Here is a 23,456-nt window from a genome sequence, read left to right on the forward strand (position 1 = left end):
AGCACCACAGCGGCACACGCGCGCGCTAGGTGTGTTCGATAGCGCGTCCCTATGCGATGGGCTGCCAAGCCTACGACTGACGAAATACGTCCTTTGGTCTAATATGCACGGAAACAGAGCGCCTCTTTGGGGGTCCCCATTGTGTTCTTTGTCCCCCCCCCCCCCCCGCCGCCTCGTACAACGTCGCCAAACCGTAAACAGCACCGGATAAAGGGGATGCTATGAGATGCTCGCGATGCTCCCGCCCACCTTACCTGAGCTCTTGTCCAGCTGCCTCTGCTACCGCGTCATGGGAACTTCTGTCCAACTGAGCGCATCCTCCGCGCATGCGCACTCGCGACGGAAATAAGCGCGTGCGTCGCTCGTTATACGTGAGGCGCTGCTGAAGCTGGTGAGTGGGAACCTGAGCAGCGGACTCGGGGGGGGGGGGGTTGTTTTTGCACATGCATGAAGGTTTTCATCCAGGAGTGCAGAGGACCCGAGGCTTTGCGGGCATGCTGTAGTGCAGCACACCGGTGAGGAGGCGCCTTATTTACTTATTAACACTTCTGTGTGTGAGAGTGACTGCCGTGGTTTCTGGCCGGAGGGGTACCGGAGGGGGTACTCAGAAGCCCGATGAAAGGTATGCAGCTATGCAGGGGCGCCTATTAAAAGTCTCAACACCGTCGGTTAAACGTTTCCTTTCTCTCAACTTACACGTTTTGCAGAATCTGAACTAAGTGCAAAATTTGACCTAATTATTATCACATTTGATAAACGGATAACGTTTTTTTGTAACCTTAAACTTAAATTGCCAACGCAGTGCAAAGTTAAATTAGTTTTAAAAATAAAGTTGCTAATAGACACCTGCAGGTGCAGGTGCGTCAAGTGGCCGACGTTAGATGCGGGTTCTGCTGTGTGCTTGGGGAGCCAATGCTTTGGTTAACTAACCTCTCAGATCCCATGAAATACGTGGCCCTGTCTGCTCGGGTTAAAACAAAAACCTGAGCTCGGGACATTTGTGTGTGGCTTTGCATATACTCCTACAGTGAAGCACACTACCTGCCTGCACAGTGCAACGCTTTTGCAAACGCCCTGCATTGCATTTTATATCGACTAAACTTAATTTTTGATGAGAATTTATCAGCAAACCTAAAAAAAAATAAATATGGGCAGCAAAAAATCGACAATCTTTGAGTTTGGTGGAGTCCAGATTATTATGATGTTTTATGTATTTACTTTATTCAGAAGTGTAGGCCTGTGTTACTGGGGGGGGGGGGAATATCACATTGAAAGAGGAGATAATGGCCACTGTGCTGATCAAGCATTTTCTGAGGCGTAGACAGACACGCTGATAGACATAACGCGTCATTACCTTCTGCACGTTTTCTGGTTAACATGCACTGCTATCTGCAAAAAAGTTATCTTTTGTGCATCTCTAAAGTGAGCACACGTTCTTCCGGATACAACACTACTTCACATTGGCTTCAAAAAAAAGTGTCACCGTAACCATGGCAACCAGAGTTTCTCAGAGAGCCAGTAACACTGAACACCTTCTGCGGTGACATTGTCCAAATGAAGACGCTACGTGGCACTGCAACAAAAAAAAGAAGAAGAAGAAAAGCCTGAAGGCTCCGTTTTTGTCCTTAATCTGACTTTGTTGCATAAACTGCTTTTCTTGCTGCACCCCCGGAGGCCTGGTGTCTTGTTTTTAACTCCTGCGGTGCACGTAAACTCGACGCCTACGTGACCATCTGTTTCTGAGCTTTGCACGTGCACAACCAGCTGTTCCACTTTTCTTTTTTTTTTTAATTGTAGATGGCAAGCCCCGCCCACTCACCCCACCCCCCGGCGAGGCAGTGTTTCATAGTGGATAGTCGACTTTCCTATAACAGAGATAGTAAAAGTTACCTTGCAAAATCAATGTGTTCACCGGGGATGCGACTGCGTGGGCATCGAACCCGCTCTGCATAATGAGAGTTGGCAGCTGAGCTCTTCATATGCGTCTCAGCCTCCACGATGCAAATACTGTCCTGCTTGCAGAGTCTTCCCATTTCTCAGATTTGTGAATCATTCGGGGGGGGGGGGGGGGATTGTGCAGGCGCTGCTTAGTTCAGTAGCATCCATCCCGAGTCTGTGATGGTGACGTGAGGAGAAGGCCGCGTGGCTTGTATTTCTGCACGTGTATTTTATAACACTGTGGCGTGAGACTTCCAAAATTAGGGAGCAGAAAAATGGAGATTTTAGAGGGTAATGTGTCACGACCAGCGTCCCGTTTTAATTTCGGTAGCGGTGTGTCTAAGGTTAAGGGTCTGGCAAGAGCAGGGATGTATTTGCTATCAGGAAATAGAAGCGGAATAGCAGCTGTTGACGATCTTGGGAAGGGGTGACGTCAGCACTGTAGAATTATTATGAGAAAAAGATGGTGTAGGCTAAACGGAGTATCGGGTTTGGGCATTTCTGACCAAAATACAGGGGGAGGGGGGGGGCCCTCCATGTTTCTCATTTATGGAAATCTTTGACTAGTGGGTGAACTCAGAGATGATCTGTGGGCTACAACGAACAGAATCCACACGATTCCTGGTGAGGCCGAATCTGTCTCCATCCTCCATTTTATGGCTTCCTGCTCACTTTATCACACAAAGCTGCTGACCTGCGCAGGTCTGAATTTAAACAGCAGCACCTCAGTGCATTAACATGATTATAATCTGGAAATTGCTAAATTGGAAACATGCAGCGGATCAAACTTTCGACAATAAAATGATAGTTTGCCACGTGCTTAGTGAAACTGGCCCAAGGTGTGCCGCTCGAGCCTCGGCAAAGGAAAGATTCTTTCTCTTTTTTTAACCTTTACCTCATTAAAATGTTGTCACGCATCCTTTGAAATCATGTAGATTTCAAACCAAGCTTAAGCATTGAGGAAATCACCACTTTGCTGCATCTTCTTGCTGGGCTTCAGTGCAGTCCAATGGGACAATAATTGAAGTCCAATGGGACAATCACCAAAGCCTTCAAAAACAGTGATATACCCCTTTTTAGAAAAAAAAAGAAAGACAGAGAAGCTAGTGGTACAGTCATACATAGCTTAGCATATTTCAGAGTAGGTTTTGGAAAGGAGAAAATTTCTGCATTTGAACTGGAACAGCTTGTTTGCAGCTGGTGCAGAACACATCCCTTTGCAGAGCCGTGCAGGGGACTAATTGTAGACCAGCTTGCCTGTGGGTGACAATAAATAACCACTACTGCTCAACATATAGTGAATCATGTCTGCACCAAGCAACACATGAGGACAACAGCTAGGTCTGTATCAAGATCATGAAGTCAACATGATATGATCCAGTTGTGCTGTATGTCTTATATTGAGGCACTATATCCAATTTCAGCCTCTCTGGCATTATGGCTGCAGAGCTTGATCCAAATGATGGCTGATAAGAAGAGCAAAGCGTAACACGGAAAATGTGAACCAACATACCCCTATTATTGTGCAAAGTTTTTTTTCCCTCCCTTTTTCTCCCCAACTGTACTTCCGAGCCGTCCCGGTCGCTGCTCCACCCCCTCTGCCGATCCTGGGAGGGCTGCAGACTACCACATGCCTCCTCCAATACATGTGGAGTCGCCAGCCGCTTCTTTTCCCCTGACAGTGAGGAGTTTCCCCAGGGGGTACGTAGCCTGTGGTAGGACCACGCTATTCGCCCCAGTTCCCCCTCCAGGTGCCCCGACCGACCAGAGGAGGTGCTAGTGCAGCGACCAGGGCCCATACCCACATCCGGCTCCCCACCTGCAGACACGAGCAATTGTAGGGACGCCACATCAAGGCAGAGGTAACGCGGGGATTCGAACCGGCGATCTCCTTGTTGGTAAGCAACGGAATAGACTGCTACATCAGCCAGATGCCCCCTTATTGTGCAAAGTTCAACCCAGTCGCACGGACTTTCGTGATGGCATCACGTTAACTAATCTATCGTGATACCATCACCATTATGACCTGATTTACGTGATGTGGTCACGATCTGATAGAACCCTAACCCTAACTCTAACCCTAACCCTAACCCTAACCCTAACCTTCGTGACCACATCACGTAAATCAGGTCATAATCCTGATGGTATCACGATCGAAAGTCCGTGCGACTGGGTAGGCAAAGTTACATTAAAAACGTGAAAGGGTGCTTCACTGTGGAAATATCCTCTGCATCTGGGTTTTTCCACAGGTATCATTGTTAGACTGATAAAAATTCATGTATTTAGGGGCGTCCGGGTAGCACAGCGGTCTATTCTGTTGCCTACCAACACGGAGATCGCCGGTTCGAATCCCAGTGTTACCTCCATCTTGGTCGGGCATCCCTACAGAAACAATTGGCCGTGTCTTCGGGTGGGAAGCCGGATGTGGGTATGTGTCCTGATCGCTGCACCAGCGCCTCCTCTGGTCGGTCAGGGCGCCTGTTCGGGGTGAGGGGGGGGGAGAGCGTGATCTTTCCACGCACTCCGTCCCCCTGGCGAAACTCCTCACTGTCAGGTGAAAAGAAGCGGCTGGTGACTCCACATGTATGGGAGGAGGCGTGTGGTAGTCTGCAGCCCTCCCCGGGTCAGCAGAGGGGGCGTCCTCATATATGTATTCTTGTGTCCAACAGACTGCCAGAGAGTTGCCCGAGGATGACCCTTAAGAACGAGTCTTTAACACCCGCCAGAGATTGCTCTGGGGTTGGAAACAAGAGAAATACACTGCGCTGGGACCTTACCCCAGATGAGATCAGGACTTGGACAGAAAATCTGATCGGGACCATAAAGAAGGTCTACGACGACATTGGATCTTTAGATATCGAGAGGGTCTCGGTTGAGAACACGCTGAAAGCTTTGGCAAAGGCCAAATTGGATTATGCGTGTGAGTAAAATTGAAAATTAATCCGGTCACTGTGCCTTGACTTGATTCCGTTCATTTCTGTCACAAGGACATCTATTATTATTTATTCGTTATTCGTTTACTGTGTTACGTCTGTCCCCCCAGCGTCCCGCCATGTCCTGGACTTCCCTCAGTATGTGTCTCCCTGCAAAGAGGTGCGATCGGCCAGCACAGAGGCCGACAAGAAGCTGTCAGAGTTTGATGTGGAGATAAGCATGAGGGGTGATGTATTCAAAAGAATAATTGCCCTGCAGGTATCACCACGACAATCTCCTCTTTTCACTCCACACACCCCTCATACCACAACCTTGGAACAGCTACCCAGGGACATGAAGGATGTTATTAACATAAGCTGCTTATTCACACGTCTATTGTGCTAATTATCAAACTGAGATTACGCTGAAGCTGAGTGCATCCAATATGGGAGGAATTACCATTTAGCAGTTTATGACCTCCTGTATGTAAACTGTTGATAGAGGTGGTTCTCACGTTTCAGGTCTGCCAGAGGGCAACAACTTGTCAATTGGATGTGTAGAAGTTTGGAAAGGTTATGAGGCTAAAAATAAAGACTACTGGGATAAACTTATTTTAAACATGCACCCTGGCACCATTGCACGATTGGTTCATGTACTATGTACGTGTGTGTGTGTGTGTGTGTGTATGTATATATATATATATATATATACACATACACATTTATATACACATACACATTTATATACACATACACATTTATATTTAAATGAGCCAAAACTTTATGACCACTTGCCTAATATGCCATTGGTCCTCCATGTGCATGGACAGCAACTCTACAAGACCGCTGAAGGTGCTCTGTGGTATCTGGCACCAAAACGTTAGCAGCAGATCCTTCAAGTCCTGTAAGTTGCGAGTTGGAGCTGCCAAGGATCGGGTTTTTCGGTCCAGCACATCCCACAGATGCTCAATGCGATTGAGATCTGGAAAACTTGGAAGGCCAGGTCAACACCAACCGGGGTGTCATGAGATTTCGTGTCCAAGTCACGAAATTTAATCTATGAAATCGTGCCGGGGGACACGATGTCACGGAAACGTTCTTGTCCGGCACCACGAAGTTGTCTCCAGGGGCGCAACGAGGGGGTGTGCAGAGTGTGCAATGCAATGCACACAGGCGCCGCATCAGTGGGGGCGCCAAAAGTACAGTGTATAGTAAACAATTTCTGGTTATAGGCCTATTTGTTTTTTAAAAGTTTAATATTTATATATACGATTACTTAGATGAGAATTTTGGATTAGAATATGTAGTTACATGTTATATTTTTTAATTATAATAATTGTTTTGTTTTCGGGTTTTTTTGTGTACGGTCTCTTGGCGCCCCCACTGATGTTGCGCCTGTGTGCATTGCACCCTCTGCACACCCCCTCGTTGGCGCCCCTGGTTGTATCCGATGCATTCCTACGGCAGCTTCGTCTAAGTTTGAAGGAAACGAGGGGAAACTGAATTTGGCTCTTGATATTGTAGGCATTTATTTAATTTATTAACCATACACATTTGGGGAATTGACCAAGTTTTTCTTGCGCAAGTCTTGTTATCAAGATGCTGGCTCTGGCTGGTCTGGCCTCCCGGGAGAATGCAGGTCAACTTACATATATTTGAAAACACAAAAACTACGGCGGTTAGGGCTAGGGTTAGGGTAGTTTTTGTGTTTTCAAATATATATACGTGACTGGCATTCTCCCGGGAGGCCAGACCAGCCACAGCCAGCATCTTGATAATGTGACTTGTGCAAGAAAAACTTGGCCCATAGGAATGCAACGGATACAACTTAGTGGAGCTGGACAAGAAGATTTCAGTGACATCGACTCCCCCAGCACGATTTTATAGATTACATTTCGTGACTATGACACGAAATCTCTTGATACCGGGCTGCCTTGAACACTTCATCATGTTCCTCAAACCATTCCCTAACAATGTGTGCAGTGTGGCAGGGTGCATCATCCCTCTGAACGAGACCACTGCCACCAGGGAATATCATTGCCACGAAGGGATGTACCTGGTCTGAAACTATGTTTAGGTAGGTGGCACTTGTCAAATTGACGCCCACATCAATGGCCAGACCCAGGGTTTCCCATTAGAACATCGGCCAGAGCATCACACTCCCTCCACTGGCTTGCCGTCTTCCCACAGTGCATCCTGGTGCCATCACTTTCCCCAGGTAAACGGCGCACACGGCCATCCACGTGATCTAATAGAAAACCGGACTCCAGGGTCTAGTTCCGATGCTCGCGCACACTTTCGATGGTGGACAGGGGTCATCGTGGGCACTCTGACCAGTCTGCACTTACGCAGCAGCGTACGACGCGCTGTGTGTTGTGACACATTCCTCCCTTAACCAACATTGAAAAAAATTTGTGAAAATTTGTGACTTGTGCCACAGTAGACATTCTGTCAGTTCAGTCAAGGCGGGATAGCCTTCGCTGCCCTTGCACATCGATGAGCCTTGGGCACCAACCCTGTCGCTGGTTTGTGGTTTGTCCCTCCTCAGACCACTGTCAGTAGGTATTCACCACTGCTGACCAGGAGCACCCCACAAGCCTTGCTGTTTGAGAGATGCTCTGACCAAGTAGTTTGGCCATAACAATCTGGCCCTTCTCGGAGTTGCTCGGGTCTTTACTCCTTCCCATTTCTCCTGCATCCAACACGGTGACTACGAGAACTCATTTCACTTACCATCTAATCTACCCAGACCTTGACATGTGCCCTTGTTTGGAGATGACTGTTATTCATTTCCCCTGTAAATGGTCCTAATGTTTTGGCTCATCAGTGTATTTATTTATATATGTGAAATGTGCCTGCTTTGAACAAATGCATTCTCAGACACTACTGTCTATAATTGCTTTTGTTTAATTGCAGGAAAAACACCACGACAAGCTTACACAAGAAGAAAATAGATTCTTAGATCGTCTTGTAATACTAGGCAAGCGTAACGGTTTGCATTTACCAAAAGACATACAAGAGGTAATATGGCATTGAGTTCTTCTTTCATACTTGAATGACTGTGTGATATCCTGAAAACCAATTTTAATGTAAAAGTGAATCATTCAGTTCTAGTAAAACTACTCTTCTTTTCTCCAAAGGAAATCAAGAGAACTTCCAAACTTATAAGTGAGCTCTCCATTGAGTTTAATAAGAACCTGAATGAGGATAATACCTGTCTTGTTTTTTCAGAGCGTGAATTAGGTAAGCTGATGATCATCAAATTCAATTTGATAGGCTGTCTGTTATTCTCATATGTCAAGAAATATTTCCATGTTTTTTTCCATGTTTTTCCCCTCCAAAGGTGGCCTAGCTGACAGCTATCTCAATGGCCTAGAGAAGACAGCAGATGGGTGGTATAAAGTTACCCTGGAATACCCTCACTACTACCCTTTGATGAAGAGGTGTCACATTCCTGAGACCAGGAGGAAGATGGAAACAGCGTTTCACAGCAGGTGTAAGGAGGTATCTGGAGTCTGGCTCTAATTTTAGACGTTTCCAATCCTTTCCTGACCAAAGTCGTGCTTATACTGCAACATGGTTGATAAATTTGCAGCTGTAATCCATGCGGGTGGTGAAATAGCTAACGCAGTGATTGCAGGTATTACATGTCATGTTTATTAAAGAGTAATGTTGCACCCAATTTTGACCTACCCTCCGCCTACTTCGCTATTTAGATACATGGGGGAGGGGGAGTGGCTTGAATGTTCTTTGGCATGCGCACACGCTGATTCCTCTGTAAAGCAAATCACACGCAAACACAAAGTGCAGTCGTAACTACAGTAGCTAGCTAGCTAGCTAGCTAACATGTGTTTTTGTGGACGATGGAGAGTGATGTTGAACCACAACGCACAGAGGGGTTGTTTGAGGTGGAAAATGTCTCCCCGCCAGTATCCAGCATCTGATCTGGATGGCCGAGTTAGCCAGCGCCCTATCAGTTTGAACTTCTTGCTCCAGCACCTTTGGCGGAGGCACAGCCCAGTCCTCTCAAAGCCGTGGCAGTGGTAGTGGAAACATGCATGGGAGAAGTGTCAGAGTGGTAAATTAAGCGCAATCCTCTGGTCGGTTGGCGTGCCTTTTCGGGGGGGACGGGGGAACCGGGGGGAATAGCGTGATCCTCCCATGCGCTACGTCCCCCTGGCGAAACTCCTCACTGCCAGGTGAAAAGAAGCAGCTGGCTACTTCACACGTATCGGAGGAGACAGTCTACAGCCCTCCCCGGATCAGCAGAGGGGGCAGAGCAGTGACCGGGATGGCTCGGAAGAGTGGGGCAATTGGCCAAGTACAATTGGGGAGGAAAAAGGGGGGTGTAAAAAGAGTTGCCATTTACGAAACTGACATTAGGACTTTTGAATTCCTCTCTTCATCACACAATCTGACACACTACATGTGTACAGTGTTTTCAGTTCAGTCAATATGGTCATTCCACAACACCCAAAAATGTGCTTCCCCCATATTTCAACACATTGCTACTCAAATACATTAGAGTATTGTGTTACCTGGATAAATATTTCTCAGGCATGCGCAGATGTGACCAGAGAGGAGGGGTGGAATGCGTTACTCTCCGCCCTGGGTTTGAACCTGTTACTCTAAACCCTTACGTGCTGGAGGCTTTTTGTGGCACACACTTGCAACTGTTTGGGGGAATGCAAGAGCCAGCGCAGAGCAGGTCGGTCTCAGAAAAGCGTCATAAAATGAACAAACAGCTAATGTCAGCTGTTGTCTGTGGTCCTTTTATACATACAACCTTTTAAATTGCCTCAAGCTGCTCTGCCTTGTAGTTGTTACAGATACTTGGTGTACCGCAATGTTGTCCAATGGTGCTTGGGGTAGTTGGGCCAACATGTTAGAGTCATTATCCCCCCCCCCCACCCGTGCAGTAACTCACATCAGGGAGGAATTCCCTGAGGCTGATGAAAGCTATGCAGGATTTCTTCCACGTCTTGATTTCCATCCATCCATTAAGCCGCTTATCCTACTCAGGGTGACAGGATGCTCCCCGCCTGTGCAGCAGGCGAGGAGACACCCTGGACAGGCCGCTAGTCCATCACAGGGCCGACACATTTTTTTTCTTTTTTTTTTAGTACGGCCGATTCACCTGACCTACATGTCTTTGGACTAAGGGAGGAAACCGGAGCACCCGCAGGAAACCCACGCAGACGACATGCAAACTCCACACAGAGGACGGCCGGGGAAGACCCCCTAGGTTGGACAACCCCGGGGTTCGAACCCAGGACCTTCTTGCTGTGAGGCGACCGCACTAACCACTGCGCCACCGTGCCGCTTTGATTTCCATTTTACAATCAAGAACTCCTTTCATTTGCAATTTATTTCTATATCACAAACTCCTAGCTAGCTAGAACAAACACTACGGAGGAAAATAAGAGAAGCTCTAACAAGTAAAGAAAAATTATATATATATATATATATATATATCTGATTCAAATCCATCAGGACACAATGCAAATGGGTGGCACGGTGGCCCAATGGTGAGCGCTGTTGTCTCACAGCAAGAAGGTCCTCGGTTCGAACCCCAGGCCGTCCCAGGTCCTTTCTGTGTGGAGTTTGCGCGTTCTCTCCGTGTCTGAGGTGGGTTTCCTCCGGGTGCTCCGTCCGGTTTCCTCCCACCATCAAAAACACATGCATGTTAGGTTTAATTCTCCTGCCTGTGCCCCTGAGCAAGGCAATGGAAAGAAGACAGCAAGTCCAACCCACGCGACCACATAGGTCGTTTGTCCTCTAATACGGCCCACAGGAGCGTTTCCTAAATTAGCGCCCCTACCGGCGGCAGGAGGTATGACACAGATACTTTTCGCCGCTGTGCGTTGTGGGTTTTTAAAACAATTTGAGAACAATAGAATATGTAGTCAGTGCGTTTTTTTGTTGTTTTGCCGTCTAGTATAGTAACTAAGATTGCTATTGGCAGTATGTTTACCTATGAATGACGTTATAAGAGCTAACTTAACGTTAGCCACAATGTAAACTACTAATAAGACACATTAGCCCCTAACTAACGGGTCTGACCCTTTAGTCGAGCGGTTAGTGATGTCGCCTTGTGGTGCAGTACACCCCGTATCGAATCCCGCACCGGGCAAGAAAATAAGCGGTTACAACAAGTTAGAAAGTCAGCTAGCGTGGACGTTATAACCGCTATGTGACGTTAAACTTTGCTTTTAACATTCGTTCTCGCGACAGCTTATGGAAGGAGGTGCTTATTGTTACAGGGAAAGTAACCCGTTATAATCACGGAGGAGCGCGAGGACGTAGCTTAAAACGTCACTATAGTAGGTCCTAATAAGCTGCTTGTACAAACGACCTACGGGGTCGTTTTTTGGTGGAGGACAGTCCCAAAGAAGAACTGGAGTATTGACAGATAACGTTTCGTCACGCATCTAAGTGACTCCATCGGTCTCAGCTGACTGCAGGTATCCCCACCCTTATAAACAGCATAGCTGCATAATGACCAAAACCACCAATTGGTTTCATATGCAAATTACCGTGACCATTAACTAGAGTTACAATGTTCATGTGTACTGTTCATAGAGGACTGGGGAGTGGTTGCAATCACAGCATTGTAAGACGGTGACCGATGTACTCTCTGCCCCCACCCCCACCCCGTGCTTATGAGGCTGGATAATAAGAAAAGGAAAAAATCCTAGTTACATCAATGTTCCAATTATTTATCATAGGAATCCTAAGAACTGGCCAACTAACATCTTTCAAGAAAGACAAGCTAATGACACTTATGTGTAATGTGCAACCCTGCTTGCCCATCACAGGTTGTAGTGTTTGTAGTTTCTGTTGGTTGGTGACACTGATAGAAAAAAATCTATAGAACAATATGCATATAGACTGTGGTGTCTAGTGCAGACCTGGAGATATGGTAGGCATTTGTGGGCAGGGCCCACCCTGGATGACCTCAATGCCTCCCCACCAGCCCACCCATCTCTCCTCCACCTGCTGCCCAAAAATAATTAGCCTAATAGTTATTGTACAGCTTATAACAGTTGTAGTATTAGCAAACATACTTTGTATAAATCAATAGTATTTACCAAATCAAAAAAAAAGATTTAATTCCATAGATTTCAAATTGATTCTAATATTCCATGCCATAATTGTTTGCGTCCATTGTGCCACCAGATAACTGGCTCGTAAGAGATGGTAGACTTGTATTGTTGGAGTCAGGCTCATTGGTGTGCAGCTATGGCCTACTGTGATCCCCGGGAAAGTGGCCTGCTGTGATGTGTTAGTGGACATCTGCTGTGTTTCATACTTTTGTGATGCTGACGTGAACGCGTAGGCTGGCAGTGGTTAGTGAAAACACAATATCTTGTGTAGATGAGCTGGTAATTTACTTTGAAGTATCGATCAACATGATTTACCCACCTTAGAATAATCCTAGGCTTCTTCTTCCCCATGATTGTGCCCCTGGGGCTGCTCCAGTAACAGACCACAGTGTCTGTAGTCTGCAGCCATATCACGGTGTCTGTAGCGTCCGCTTTCACAGGCTGCAGTGTCTGATGGATTGACGAGGAAAGAAATACAAAAGCCCTCAAGTTAGATGTTATGCTATCAACCATTTCAGAGACAGCTGAAAACCTAGCTCAAATCCTACCTAAAACGCTACCAAAATGCTACCAAAACCTAGCTAGAACCCTAGCCGAAATGCTAGCTAGAACCCTAGCCGAAATGCTAGCTAGAACCCTAGCCGAATGCTAGCTAGAACCCTAGCCGAAATGCTAGCTAGATCCAGGCGTCCGGGTAGTGTAGCGGTCTATTCCGTTGTCTACCAACACGGGAATCCTGGTTCGATTCCCCGTGTTACCTCCGGCTTGGTCGGGCGTCCCTACAGACACAATTGACCGTTTCTGCAGCTGGGAAGCCGGATGTGGGTATGTGTCCTGGTCGCTGCACTTAGCGCCTCCTCTGGTCGGTCGGGGCTCCTGTTCGGGGGGAGGGGAGGGGGGGACTGGGGGGAATAGTGTGATCCTCCCACGCGCTACGTCCCCCTGGTGAAACTCCTCACTGTCAGGTGAAAAATGGCGACTGGCGACTCCACATGTATCGGAGTCGCCAGGCACCAGGTGGAGCAGCGACTGGGACGTGCTCGGAAGAGAGGGGTAATTGGCCAGGTACAATTGGGGAGAAAATTATGAAGAGCCATGAAAAACAATACATGGGTTGCCTCAATTACGCTTCCTCAGAAACCATGAACCCAGACCGAGGTCTTCCCGCTGCTTCACTTTTGTCTGGCCATTCATATTGGCCCACACAAGTTTTCAGGGACTTCAGTTTGCTCAAGGTACTACTGGTATGGCTGAGAAGCTTCCACAACACGATCAAACAGCAGATCAAGAAGGTGATCTATATAGGCTTAACATGTGAACATTTAAAAAAAATATATTTTGAGGTACTTTATTGATTCCGTAGGGAAATTACACTCTGCATTTCACCCATCCTAGCTGTGTACCTAGGAGCAGTGGGCAGCCACCGTGCAGCACCCAGGGACCAACTCCAGTTCCTCTTGCCATGCCTTGCTCAGGGGCACAGACAGGAGTATGAACCCTAACATGCATGTCTTTCTTGATGGTGGGGGAAACGGGAGCACCCGGAGAAAACCCACCGCAGACACGGGGAGAACATGCAAACCTCACACGGAGGATGACCGGGGATGACCCTGAAGGCCGGACAACCCCAGGGTTCGAACCCAGGATCTTGTTGCCGTGAGGCGACAGCGCTAACCACTGCGCCACCGTGCCGTGAATATCTTTATCAAATATCAGATATCAAAAGTCGGTTTGGTCCTGAAGGGCTGGACAGTGTACACGACATTCTTGTGTTCTGGATAGAAGCTGGCATGCCTCAGCTGTCCCATTTGGGGTGCAGTCATGCAGACGCTTGCTGGCCTCATCAGGGTGCATGGCTGTCAGCTGCAGTCTTTAATCAAACATAGATTATTTTCTTAAGTCATACCATCTTAAAGAAATGTATTGTCATTTCATCAAGGGTACCTGCACGACGTTCCCAGAAGGTAAAACGCCACGTTCTTTTTGGTGCAAATTTTTAAAGCAGGCTGTGGAGGGAAGGCCTCCGGGGAGCAAGTCTGGTAGCGGGGACTTATCCTCTCCGTGTCCTTGACCAATTTTGAACACTGTGGCTGCCAGCTTCTCACATGCAGCTGTGCCTCTTTCATTAGGAAAAAAGATTCTAGGATATTTGATTTGAAGTTTCGCAAATATTTATACTCGAGCACACTTGGAAATTCTGTTCCCAACAGAATAGCTGGGTTCTCTACAAAGGAACAAAGGAAGCCAAAGAATTTGTCCTGCTAAAAAATAAAACGAGCGGTGCTAACACATCCATCTCTGCACCGAGAAGAATAAAGGAAAATTGATCAAATACATGTAACAACAAAGAGATATATCTGAAATGCAACTAAATGAACTTATTTGGCTTTAACCAGCCTCGCCATATGACCTACTACTGACTCGAGGAGGCACGTGGGGAAGAGCTCATTGTTATTGCCATGGACATCTGTTCTTTTGTTTGTTTTTGTTTTTTTGTTGGATTTCTCCCCATTTTTCTCCCCAATTGTACCTAGCCAATTATCCCACTCTGCCCAGCCGGGGAATGCTGCAGACTACCACACGCCTCCTCCGATACATGTGGAGTCGCCAGTTGCTTCTTTTCACCTGACCAGAGGAGGCGCTAGTGCGGGGACCAGGACACATACCCGCATCCAGCTTCCCACCCACAAACACGGCCAATTGCGTCTGTAGGGACGCCCGACCAAGCCGGAGGTAACACGGGGATTCGAAATGGTGATCCCTGTGTTGGTAGGCAGCGGGCTAGACCGCCACGCTATCCAGACGCCCCTGCTGTGGACGTTTTGCATGTGGCCGGCAATAGATTTCCACTTGGCCACAGTCTACTTTCCCAAGGAGGATGAAAGTGGTGCACCAGAACATGTGGTTGACAACGCCTCTCCACCACGCAGCAACGTCATTTCCGTTTCTCTGGCCAACGCATTGATTTCCCCCCCTAATCCTGAGCACACTGAGAAGGTGAAGAACATAAGTTATGATTTCAAACATATTCCCTCATCTCTCATCATCAGCCGCTTCTCCGGAGTCGGGTCGCGGTGGCAGCAAGCTAGATAGGGCACTCCAGACGTCCCTCTCCTCAGCAACGCCGTCCAGCTCCTCCTGGGGGATCCCAAGGCGTTCCCAGGCCAGACTGGGCATGTAGTCCCTCCAGCGAGTTCTGGGTCTACCCGAGGGTCTCCTCACAGTTGGTCCTCCTGGACCAGTCTGCAATGCAGAAAGTCGGCATGCCCCGGTCCCTGCCTTTGCCTGCCACCCGGCCTGCATTGCACCCTACCCCAGTGCTCATCCCCGTGGGTGGTGGGTCCACAGGTTGACAAATATAATATAATAATAATAATATATATCAAACATATTCTGTTCTGTAAAATGTCAGAGTTTACCATACCTACCCTTTCCCATTTGCCACGCATCATGAGAGTCTCATATGTGTGGTCTTGTTTCTCTTAAAAGTTACTGCACCCCAGGACTACTGTCTGTGACCACTGTTCCGATGTGGACTCCTTTGCGCTCCAGGAGGCTGAGGCTGCGTTGAAAGTCCTCCTTTTTCATCCTTTGGCTATTGCCAACGTCTACGTAGCTGACTGGAACTGTTACTCTATCAACATGAAAATAAGAGTTGGCATTGAAAATCAGTACTACATATTTATGCTCAATTTTAGTGTCATCAATGGTGAGCGAGTCTGTAACCTCTCTACCTAGACCACCTGGATGTCCAGAATTGTGTTTGTTTTCAGGTTCATTGTTGCGTAGCTGCCACACTTGTGGCACGGTGGACTGACTTCAGAAACATGGATTGAAATTAAACTTATTGAGTGTAAGAGAAAACAGATCTTTAGTTTTCAGATAAACACCCAGTAAGCGTCCTTCTCTTGTACATCCACATAGAGTCAGCATCCCCTAGTGTGTCTGCTCACATGTCACAACCAAGAGCCACTTCTTTCCAGTGGGCTGATCGGTTCACTCTGGTCCTCGCTCCACAACCGGTCGATGACAGGAAAAACGAGTTTCCTCTGGTGCTTGTGATATGTCAGTTGACAAATCCCCTGCAGGCTGAAGGCCTCGAAGAACTGAGGATTATGCATAATAACACACTGTTGTCAGAAAACAGCACGCACATCATAGGTGCCTCAAACGTGTAGTCGTTGATAATTAAGTATACTCGCTGCAGCAAACTGAAGATTTCCAGCAGGGATCTTGTCCACGTTGATGCCTGCAGAGTAGAACACACAACAGTCCTTCATGTCCCCTTGGGAGCTTATTTGGCAGTGAAGTTTATCCAGCTTGTTGTCAAGGGACTGGATTTTTTTTCTTTTTTTCTGAGCAGCAATTTGGTTGCGCTTAATTTACCACTCTGACATTTCTCCCATGCATGTTTCCACTACCATTGCCACGGCTCTGAGAGGACTGGGCTGTGCCTCCGCCAAAGGGGTTGGAGCAAGAAGTTCAAACTGATAGGGCGCTGGCCAACTCGGCCATCCAGGAAGCCATCGTAGCCTCACCAGGGCGCCCCCTCCTTTACCTCGCCCCTGGCAGCGCTGTCTGCAGCCATTACTCCATGGTGCTACCTGTTTGTTGAAGGTAAACTCTCTTGGCAAGACTCGTGGTTTACTGCTGTTGGAAACGTCTAATCTAATCTAACCTAATCCCATCTAATCTTTTTTTTTGTTTTTATAAATTTATTTCTAGTTTTTCCCCTTATCCCACCCGATTAACCCAATGGCATATGGCCGGAACACTTGTCGAATAACTCCCCTGGCTCACGTTTCCACAGGAAGGAGATAGTCGTAACACCAGCTTCCTTCAAACTCGTGCCGGCTGCTCTCGCCATTTTACACGCTGAAGCCTCGCATGGATTGCATCACCTTCAGGCCGCGAAGGAGGCGTAGGGAGAATGCTTTCGGTTGCTTGGCTGCAGGCGCCCGGATGGGCCAGAGGGGTCGCTGGAGAACGACGAGTCCCCGAACACTACACCGATCTACACCCACTATCCCTCGGGTAAGGGTGGCCTAATGAACGCCTTACCCCGTGGACACTCTGGCCGTGACCGGTTACGGCGAGTCCGGGACACGAACCTCCCAGCCACGTGACGAGCAGACTACAAGAACGGCGGTTTAGTCCGCTCGGCCACCACAGCGGCTAATCTAATCTTAATCTAATCTTAATCTTAATCTAATCTAATCTAGTGTAATCTCCAGTGAAATCTGATGAGCATAGGTAATTGTACAAGCTGCGTGTTGTGCAACAAAGGTGAGATATAAAATGAAAGCAAACAAAGCGAGAGTAGCTTGTAGCAAGTCGACATAGTACGGCGCCATCTTCGAGCTCATCTTCAGCTCCGAGAGGCTGTTTACAGTCAAGGTGCTGAACAGCTGACACATCTATATTACATTACATTGTTGTCTTATCGTGTGTGTGTGTGTGTGTGTGTGTGTGTGTATATATATATATATATATATATATATATATATATATATATATATATATATATAATATATATACTGGAAAAGCTGCATTGGGTTGTCCTCATAGACAAGACATTTCATTCTTTCAAGCTCCTATGAAAATGATAAGGAACTAAACCAACTAAGTTTTTTTTGTAAAGTCAGCAATATTTGACCAAAATTAAGTTTATACATTATAAGCTGGGATGGAATGAAAAACACTGGTACAGTATAAGAACACATTACTTATTGCAGAAGAGTCCATGTACCTGTCATCCTGGGTGGTAATATCAGGCGCATCAGGGTGGCAGCTGTGGTTATCTGGCTCCTCACGCCAAGGCCACTTCACTTGGCTTGATGCTGCCAAAGGGTCAAGTGGAGCCGTCAGAGCGCCGGTTTTGCATGCCACCTCTACTTTTGGTCTGAGTACCAATGAAGGAATAAGAATAAAGACATTTCAGAGCTATCACAATTTACTAAATTTGAACAGATTCTCATCATGCCTACTAAAGAACCAGAGAAAGAGAGAGAGAGAGAGAGAGAGAGAGAGAGAGAGAGAGAGAGAGAGAGAGAGAGAGAGAGAGAGAGAGAGAGAGAGAGAGAGAGAGGAACTTACCTTACTTCTTCTCTGGAGTCTCACAGGTACCTCCACAAATGCATGTTGCAAGCCAACACAGCATGCTTGGCACCCTATGCTGCTGGTTGCATGTTAATTTTCCCATCTCTCTTCAGGTTTTGGGCTAATTATTTTCATATATAATGAATAAATAACTGAATGATTATACATTGACAGTGGGATTTAGGATACTATGTAACTGCAGGCAAATATAATGTTCAACATGTACAATATGCAGTATCTGTGGATGAATGTTGCTGCCATGATTTCCGCATTAGGAGAATGGCATACTGGCAGCTTGTTTAACTAGCTGACATGAGCTAGCATAACCTAGCAAAGACACCGTGTCAGGCCGCCGACCGATCGCCATCGGAGGGGTGCAAAAATATTATTTATTCATTTATTTATTATTTACTTTCAGGAAATATCAGGACTGAAATCCTGTTGGGTTTTACCTCCATGGCGATGAGGAGGCCGGTGGTGCTTTTGCAGCCAATAACGCACAGTTATGACCCATTACCTAATTGGAAAAAAAAAGACCAACTACAAATTTAAAAGTACTAACTGTGCTGGTATTTAACATAATACTAAACTTAAAAATGAGAAAGTTAACCTGACTTAGCTCAATACAAGCCAAGACAATCTAACATCAATACTAACACAATGAAGAGCCTCGCCCTTTCAAATTAGCTTTTATACTATGGGTGGTAACCTCTTTTATTGCCAAATGACCTTGGTACAATCGTTACTGCACGCATAGGCCTCTCATTTCAACCACTGGATGGCGTGTTGAGCCAGATTTTGTGCAGTGAATACTGATACTGGTGTTATAGAAGAATAAGACGACAGGTACTGGTACCGGTACCGGTAAATTTGTGTTCAAATGTTGAAAATATGGCTGATATTATTTTCATAGGTGAATAGTGTATAAGTTGATTATTTAGTTATTCAGGGATGGGCAACATGATCCAGAAAGGGTCGGTGTGGGTGCAGGTCTTTGTTCCAAGCAAGCAGTTACACACCCGATTGTGTTAGTCAACCAATAGCCTTTGCTAAGGACACTCATTTTTAGACTCAGGTGTGTAACTGCTTGCTTGGAACAAAGACCTGCACCCCCACACCGGGCCCTTCTGGATCATGTTGCCCATCCCTGTAATATGTGGATGTTTATACCTCTCTCTCTCTCTCTCTCTCTCTCTCTCTCTCTCTCTCTCTCTCTCTCTCTCTCTCTCTCTCTCTCTCTCTCTCTCTCTCTCTCTCTATATATATATATATATATATATATATATATTGTGTATATTGTGTGTGTGTGGAGGCATTCTCAGTCATTTTACTGCGACCTGGTGCTTCCTATCATGAGGGAACGTGTTCATGGTCAGGAGTGTACATGCTCTCTCAGGATGGATCTTGGACAAGTCGAGATCTGATAGACCTGCTTAAGTGGCCTGGCTCACATCGCCATCTGTGCTCAGTGATGTTTGGACATAAATCTAAACACATCAGTAAATTGCAAGCAAACTCGTTAATTTACCACGCCGATGAACACGTCCCCTGAAGGAGGGAGAGAATAACAAATAGAACAACCCACGAATGACACAAACACGCAGAAAAGAAAAACAAACAGATAAAAAAGTATACACAAAGCACAACACAGGATAACAGAATGCACTGAACAAGCACATCCCCGTGATCTGTCCTTCACAATTCCCTTCTCTTTCAGGTGAATACCGCCCTCCTTGAACAGTTAATAGAGCTGCGGGCAAAGGTTGCCAACTTACTGGGATTTAGCAACCATGCGAACTATGTGTTGGAGATGAACATGGCAAAGAATGCTAACACTGTGTCTGACTTCCTAGGTAGGACCTCGGGGGACGCATTCCCCATCCCCCCCTCTCACACCAGCCAACCGTGGCAGCAGTTAAAACACATCTAAATGCTGTATATGCTACATCTGTGGCGAGCAGCTTTCGTTTGATAGCTGCTTATTGGCTGAAACACACCCATAGAAACCTCATGATCACTTTTCAAAAGCACATCTTGGTCCCAGAAGTGCTTCTAGAGCCATTAAGATGACCGTTATCTCCCACATCCTTCGCAGATCATTTCCATGAAAAACTGAAGCCGGTGGGAGACAAGGAGAGGAAATACATCCTGGCACTGAAAAAGAGAGAGTGCTCGATGGCGGGCCGCCACTACGACGGACGGATCAACGCCTGGGACTTGCCGTACTACATGAATCAGGTGGAGCAGGTCAAGTTCGCCGTGAACAAGGACAAACTGATTGAGTATTTCCCGCTCCGCGTGGTGACGGACGGGCTGCTGGGTATATACCAAGACCTACTGGGCCTCACCTTTACACAGGTGGAACATGCCCGTGTGTGGCATGAGGATGTCGGCCTCTATTCAGTGCTGGACACCGATACCGGGGAGGAGATGGGCCAGTTCTACCTGGACCTCCATCCGAGGTATTGTGTGACGTGTCGTACACCATTTATGGGGGAACAACGGCAACAACAACAAAATCCCCGCATGTAATTAGGGAGTCGTTTACCAGCAAATCGTAACGGCAGGGGGCGTCCGGGAAGCGCAGCGGCCTATTCTATGGCCTACCAACATGGGAATCGTAGGTTCGAATCCCCGCGTTACCTCCGGCATGGTCGGGCGTCCCTACAGACACAATTGGTCGTGTCTGCGGGTACGGGTATGCGTCCTGGTCGCTGCACTAGCGCCTCCTCTGGTCGGTTAGGGCGCCTGTTCGGGGGGGGGGGAGGGGGAACTGGGGGGGGGACTAGCGCTCCCACGTGCTACGCCCCCCCTGGCGAAACTCCTCGCTGTCAGGTGAAAAGAAGCGGCTGGCGACTCCACATGTATCGGAGGAGGCGCGTGGTAGTCGGCAGCCCTCCCCCGGATCGGCTGAGGGGGTGGAGCAGCGACCGGGACGGCTCGGGAGAGTGGGGTAATTGGCCGGATACAACTGGGGAGAAAAACAGGGAACCCCCCCCCCCAAAAAAAAACAAATCTTAACTGCAGAACAAGCTTTACTACTATATCCTTTTTGATGTCCATAGTTACTGTGATTGTCAGGTCAACATGTCTTGGACTTCTTGAGGATATGAGGGTAGTGTAAAGACCACTAAACTGTATTTTTTTGTATTTGTATGAGCATGTTTTGACTCTAAGCGTCGGTCGTTGGTATGATACGGAGGAGACGTGTGATGTGCAGAGAAGGTTCGGGTTTCTGTGTGTGACCCACTACATTGTCCTCAACCAGAGAAGGGAAGTATGGACATGCTGCCTGCTTCGGGCTCAAACCTGGCTGCCTGGGGCCTGACGGCGAACGTCTGCTGCCCGTGGCAGCCATGGTGGCCAACTTCACCAAGCCCAGGAAAGGCTGGCCCTCTCTGCTGCAGCACCATGAAGTAGAGACTTACTTCCATGAGTTCGGTCATGTCATGCATGAGTTGTGCTCAAAGGTAGGCCAGTGTGAGCGAGCGACCGACACTGTTTGTGGCGCTTATTGTGCACCGGCGAGCCTCAAATAGTGTTCTTCATGTTTTTGTTAGACCGCATTTTCAGAGTTCAGCGGGACCTTGGTGGAGACAGATTTCGTAGAGGTGCCCTCCCAGATGCTGGAAAACTGGGTATGGGAGAAGGAGCCTCTCAAGAGGATGTCCGGTCACTACAAGGACGGCTGCCCAATCCCAGATAAACTGCTGAACAAACTCATTGCTTCCAGAGTAGCCAACACTGGTCAGACATGAACCTTCACATTTTCTAGAAGAACACTCTGTGTAGTCTTATATACAGTTCAGCGTTAATACAGATGTGTCTCGTTCAGGTCTGATGAATTTGAGTCAGGTAGTGCTTAGTAAAGTGGACCAGTCGCTGCACACCAGCGCTCGTGCGGACACAGTGGAGGTGTTTGCAAAGCACTTCCAAGACATCATGGGCATCCCTGCAACCCCAGGTCAGCACGTTTGCACGGTTAGAGTATTTTGGACTGCAGTTACATAAGAAGGTGTAGACAAGAATATTGGAGGGCGGGCACGGTGGCGCAGCGGTTAGCGCGGTCACCCCGCAGCAAGAAGGTCTTGGGTTCGAGCCTCGGGGTAGTCCAACCTTGGGGGGCCGTCCCGGGTCGTCCTCTGTGTGGAGTTTGCATGGGTTTCCTCCGGGTGCTCCGGTTTCCTCCCACAGTCCAAAGAAACGTAGGTCAGGTGACTCGGCCGTACTAAATTGTCCGTAGGTGTGTTGGGGGTGGGCGGCGGCTGTGATGGACTGGTGACCTGTCCGGGGTCTCGCCCCACCTGCAGCCCGATGACTGCTGGGATTGGCTCCAGCATCCCCGCAACCCTAATTAGAATAAGCAGCTTGGATAATGGATAATGGATGGACAAAAATAATGGACTCATCAGTACAGTTGCTATTGACTCTTGTTTTGAGCTTCTGGTACCCCAGGTGCTGACAATCAGCTGCCTGATATAAGATGTATTGCCGAGAAGCACTGTTACAACAAAGAAATAATCTACCAAACACACATTTCCTTACTTTTTGTGCGAAGTTTATGACATACAGCACGCAAACAAACACATGGCATGTCAGCGTCAATGCCTGAGAACTCTTCAGTTAGGAAATAAGGTTGTTGTTTCACTACTTGTGTTGTCATAGGTGTTTTCTTTGTTGTTGTTTTTTACTTGTGCTTATAATCTTTATGGCCTGCATTATATTTCATTTTGTTCTTTCTCTATAGGTACAAACATGACAGCGAGTTTCAGCCATATAGCTGGTGGATATGACGGGCAGTACTATGGCTATCTATGGAGCGAGGTCTATTCCATGGACATGTTCTTCAGTCGTTTCAAAAAGGAAGGCGTTATGAATCCAAAGGTGTGACGGCATAAACACTACCATCAGCATGTGCATGCCGATGTAAAGTAATCAATCTGCTGGTCATCTTGCATGGTGATGATACTTATCTGGCCAGATGTGGAAAACGGTCGATGCTGTTGGTGGAGAATGTCTTGACGAGATGTATGTGTCCCTGGGTGTAGGTTGGTAAACACTACAGGAGGGTGATTCTTGAAGCTGGGGGCTCTGCAGATGGGATGGACATGCTGAAAACCTTCCTTGGACGTGAGCCGTGCCAGGATGCCTTCTTTCAGTGCAAGGGTCTGATTAAGTCAGAGGAAATATAACGTTTTCCATCTAATAAATCTTTGTAGATATTATCGCAGTCCTTAAATTGTTGTTGTTGTTTTTTTTTATTGGTCTTTGGTGCCTTTATAGACAATATATTTCATGTTTTGTCTGGTCAACTTCATTTTCATTTGTAAATATACATCCATTCCTGCCATTCAGGCCTGCAACACATTCCAAAACAGTTGGGACAGGAGTTATTTAGAGC

The 23,456-nt window shown here is 47.2% G+C and overlaps 1 protein-coding gene across 1 annotated transcript; it reads left to right on the top strand.

Annotated features, from left to right (window-relative positions):
• Positions 1–431: 431 nt before the first annotated feature.
• Positions 432–23,247, top strand: nln (neurolysin (metallopeptidase M3 family)). The gene is made up of 13 exons (XM_056290470.1): positions 432–515; positions 4,608–4,858; positions 4,982–5,130; positions 7,767–7,871; positions 7,991–8,093; positions 8,194–8,354; positions 19,773–19,908; positions 20,151–20,517; positions 21,324–21,525; positions 21,616–21,802; positions 21,891–22,019; positions 22,803–22,939; positions 23,104–23,247. The coding sequence occupies exons 1-13, from the start codon at positions 448–450 to the stop codon at positions 23,245–23,247; spliced, it is 2,139 nt and encodes a 712-aa protein (XP_056146445.1). The 5' UTR covers positions 432–447.
• The last annotated feature ends 209 nt before the right edge of the window (positions 23,248–23,456 follow it).

The sequence above is a fragment of the Lampris incognitus genome, chromosome 12, assembly GCF_029633865.1.
Source record: "Lampris incognitus isolate fLamInc1 chromosome 12, fLamInc1.hap2, whole genome shotgun sequence".
NCBI lineage: Eukaryota > Metazoa > Chordata > Actinopteri > Lampriformes > Lampridae > Lampris > Lampris incognitus.

Excerpts from the sequence above, each read along its gene's own strand:
- nln (XM_056290470.1), top strand. The coding sequence starts at position 448 with ATGAAGGTTTTCATCCAGGAGTGCAGAGGACCCGAGGCTTTGCGGGCA. Across the intron at positions 20,518-21,323 it reads TACCTGGACCTCCATCCGAG|AGAAGGGAAGTATGGACATG; the intron begins GTATTGTGTGAC and ends GTCCTCAACCAG. Across the intron at positions 22,940-23,103 it reads AAGGCGTTATGAATCCAAAG|GTTGGTAAACACTACAGGAG; the intron begins GTGTGACGGCAT and ends CCCTGGGTGTAG.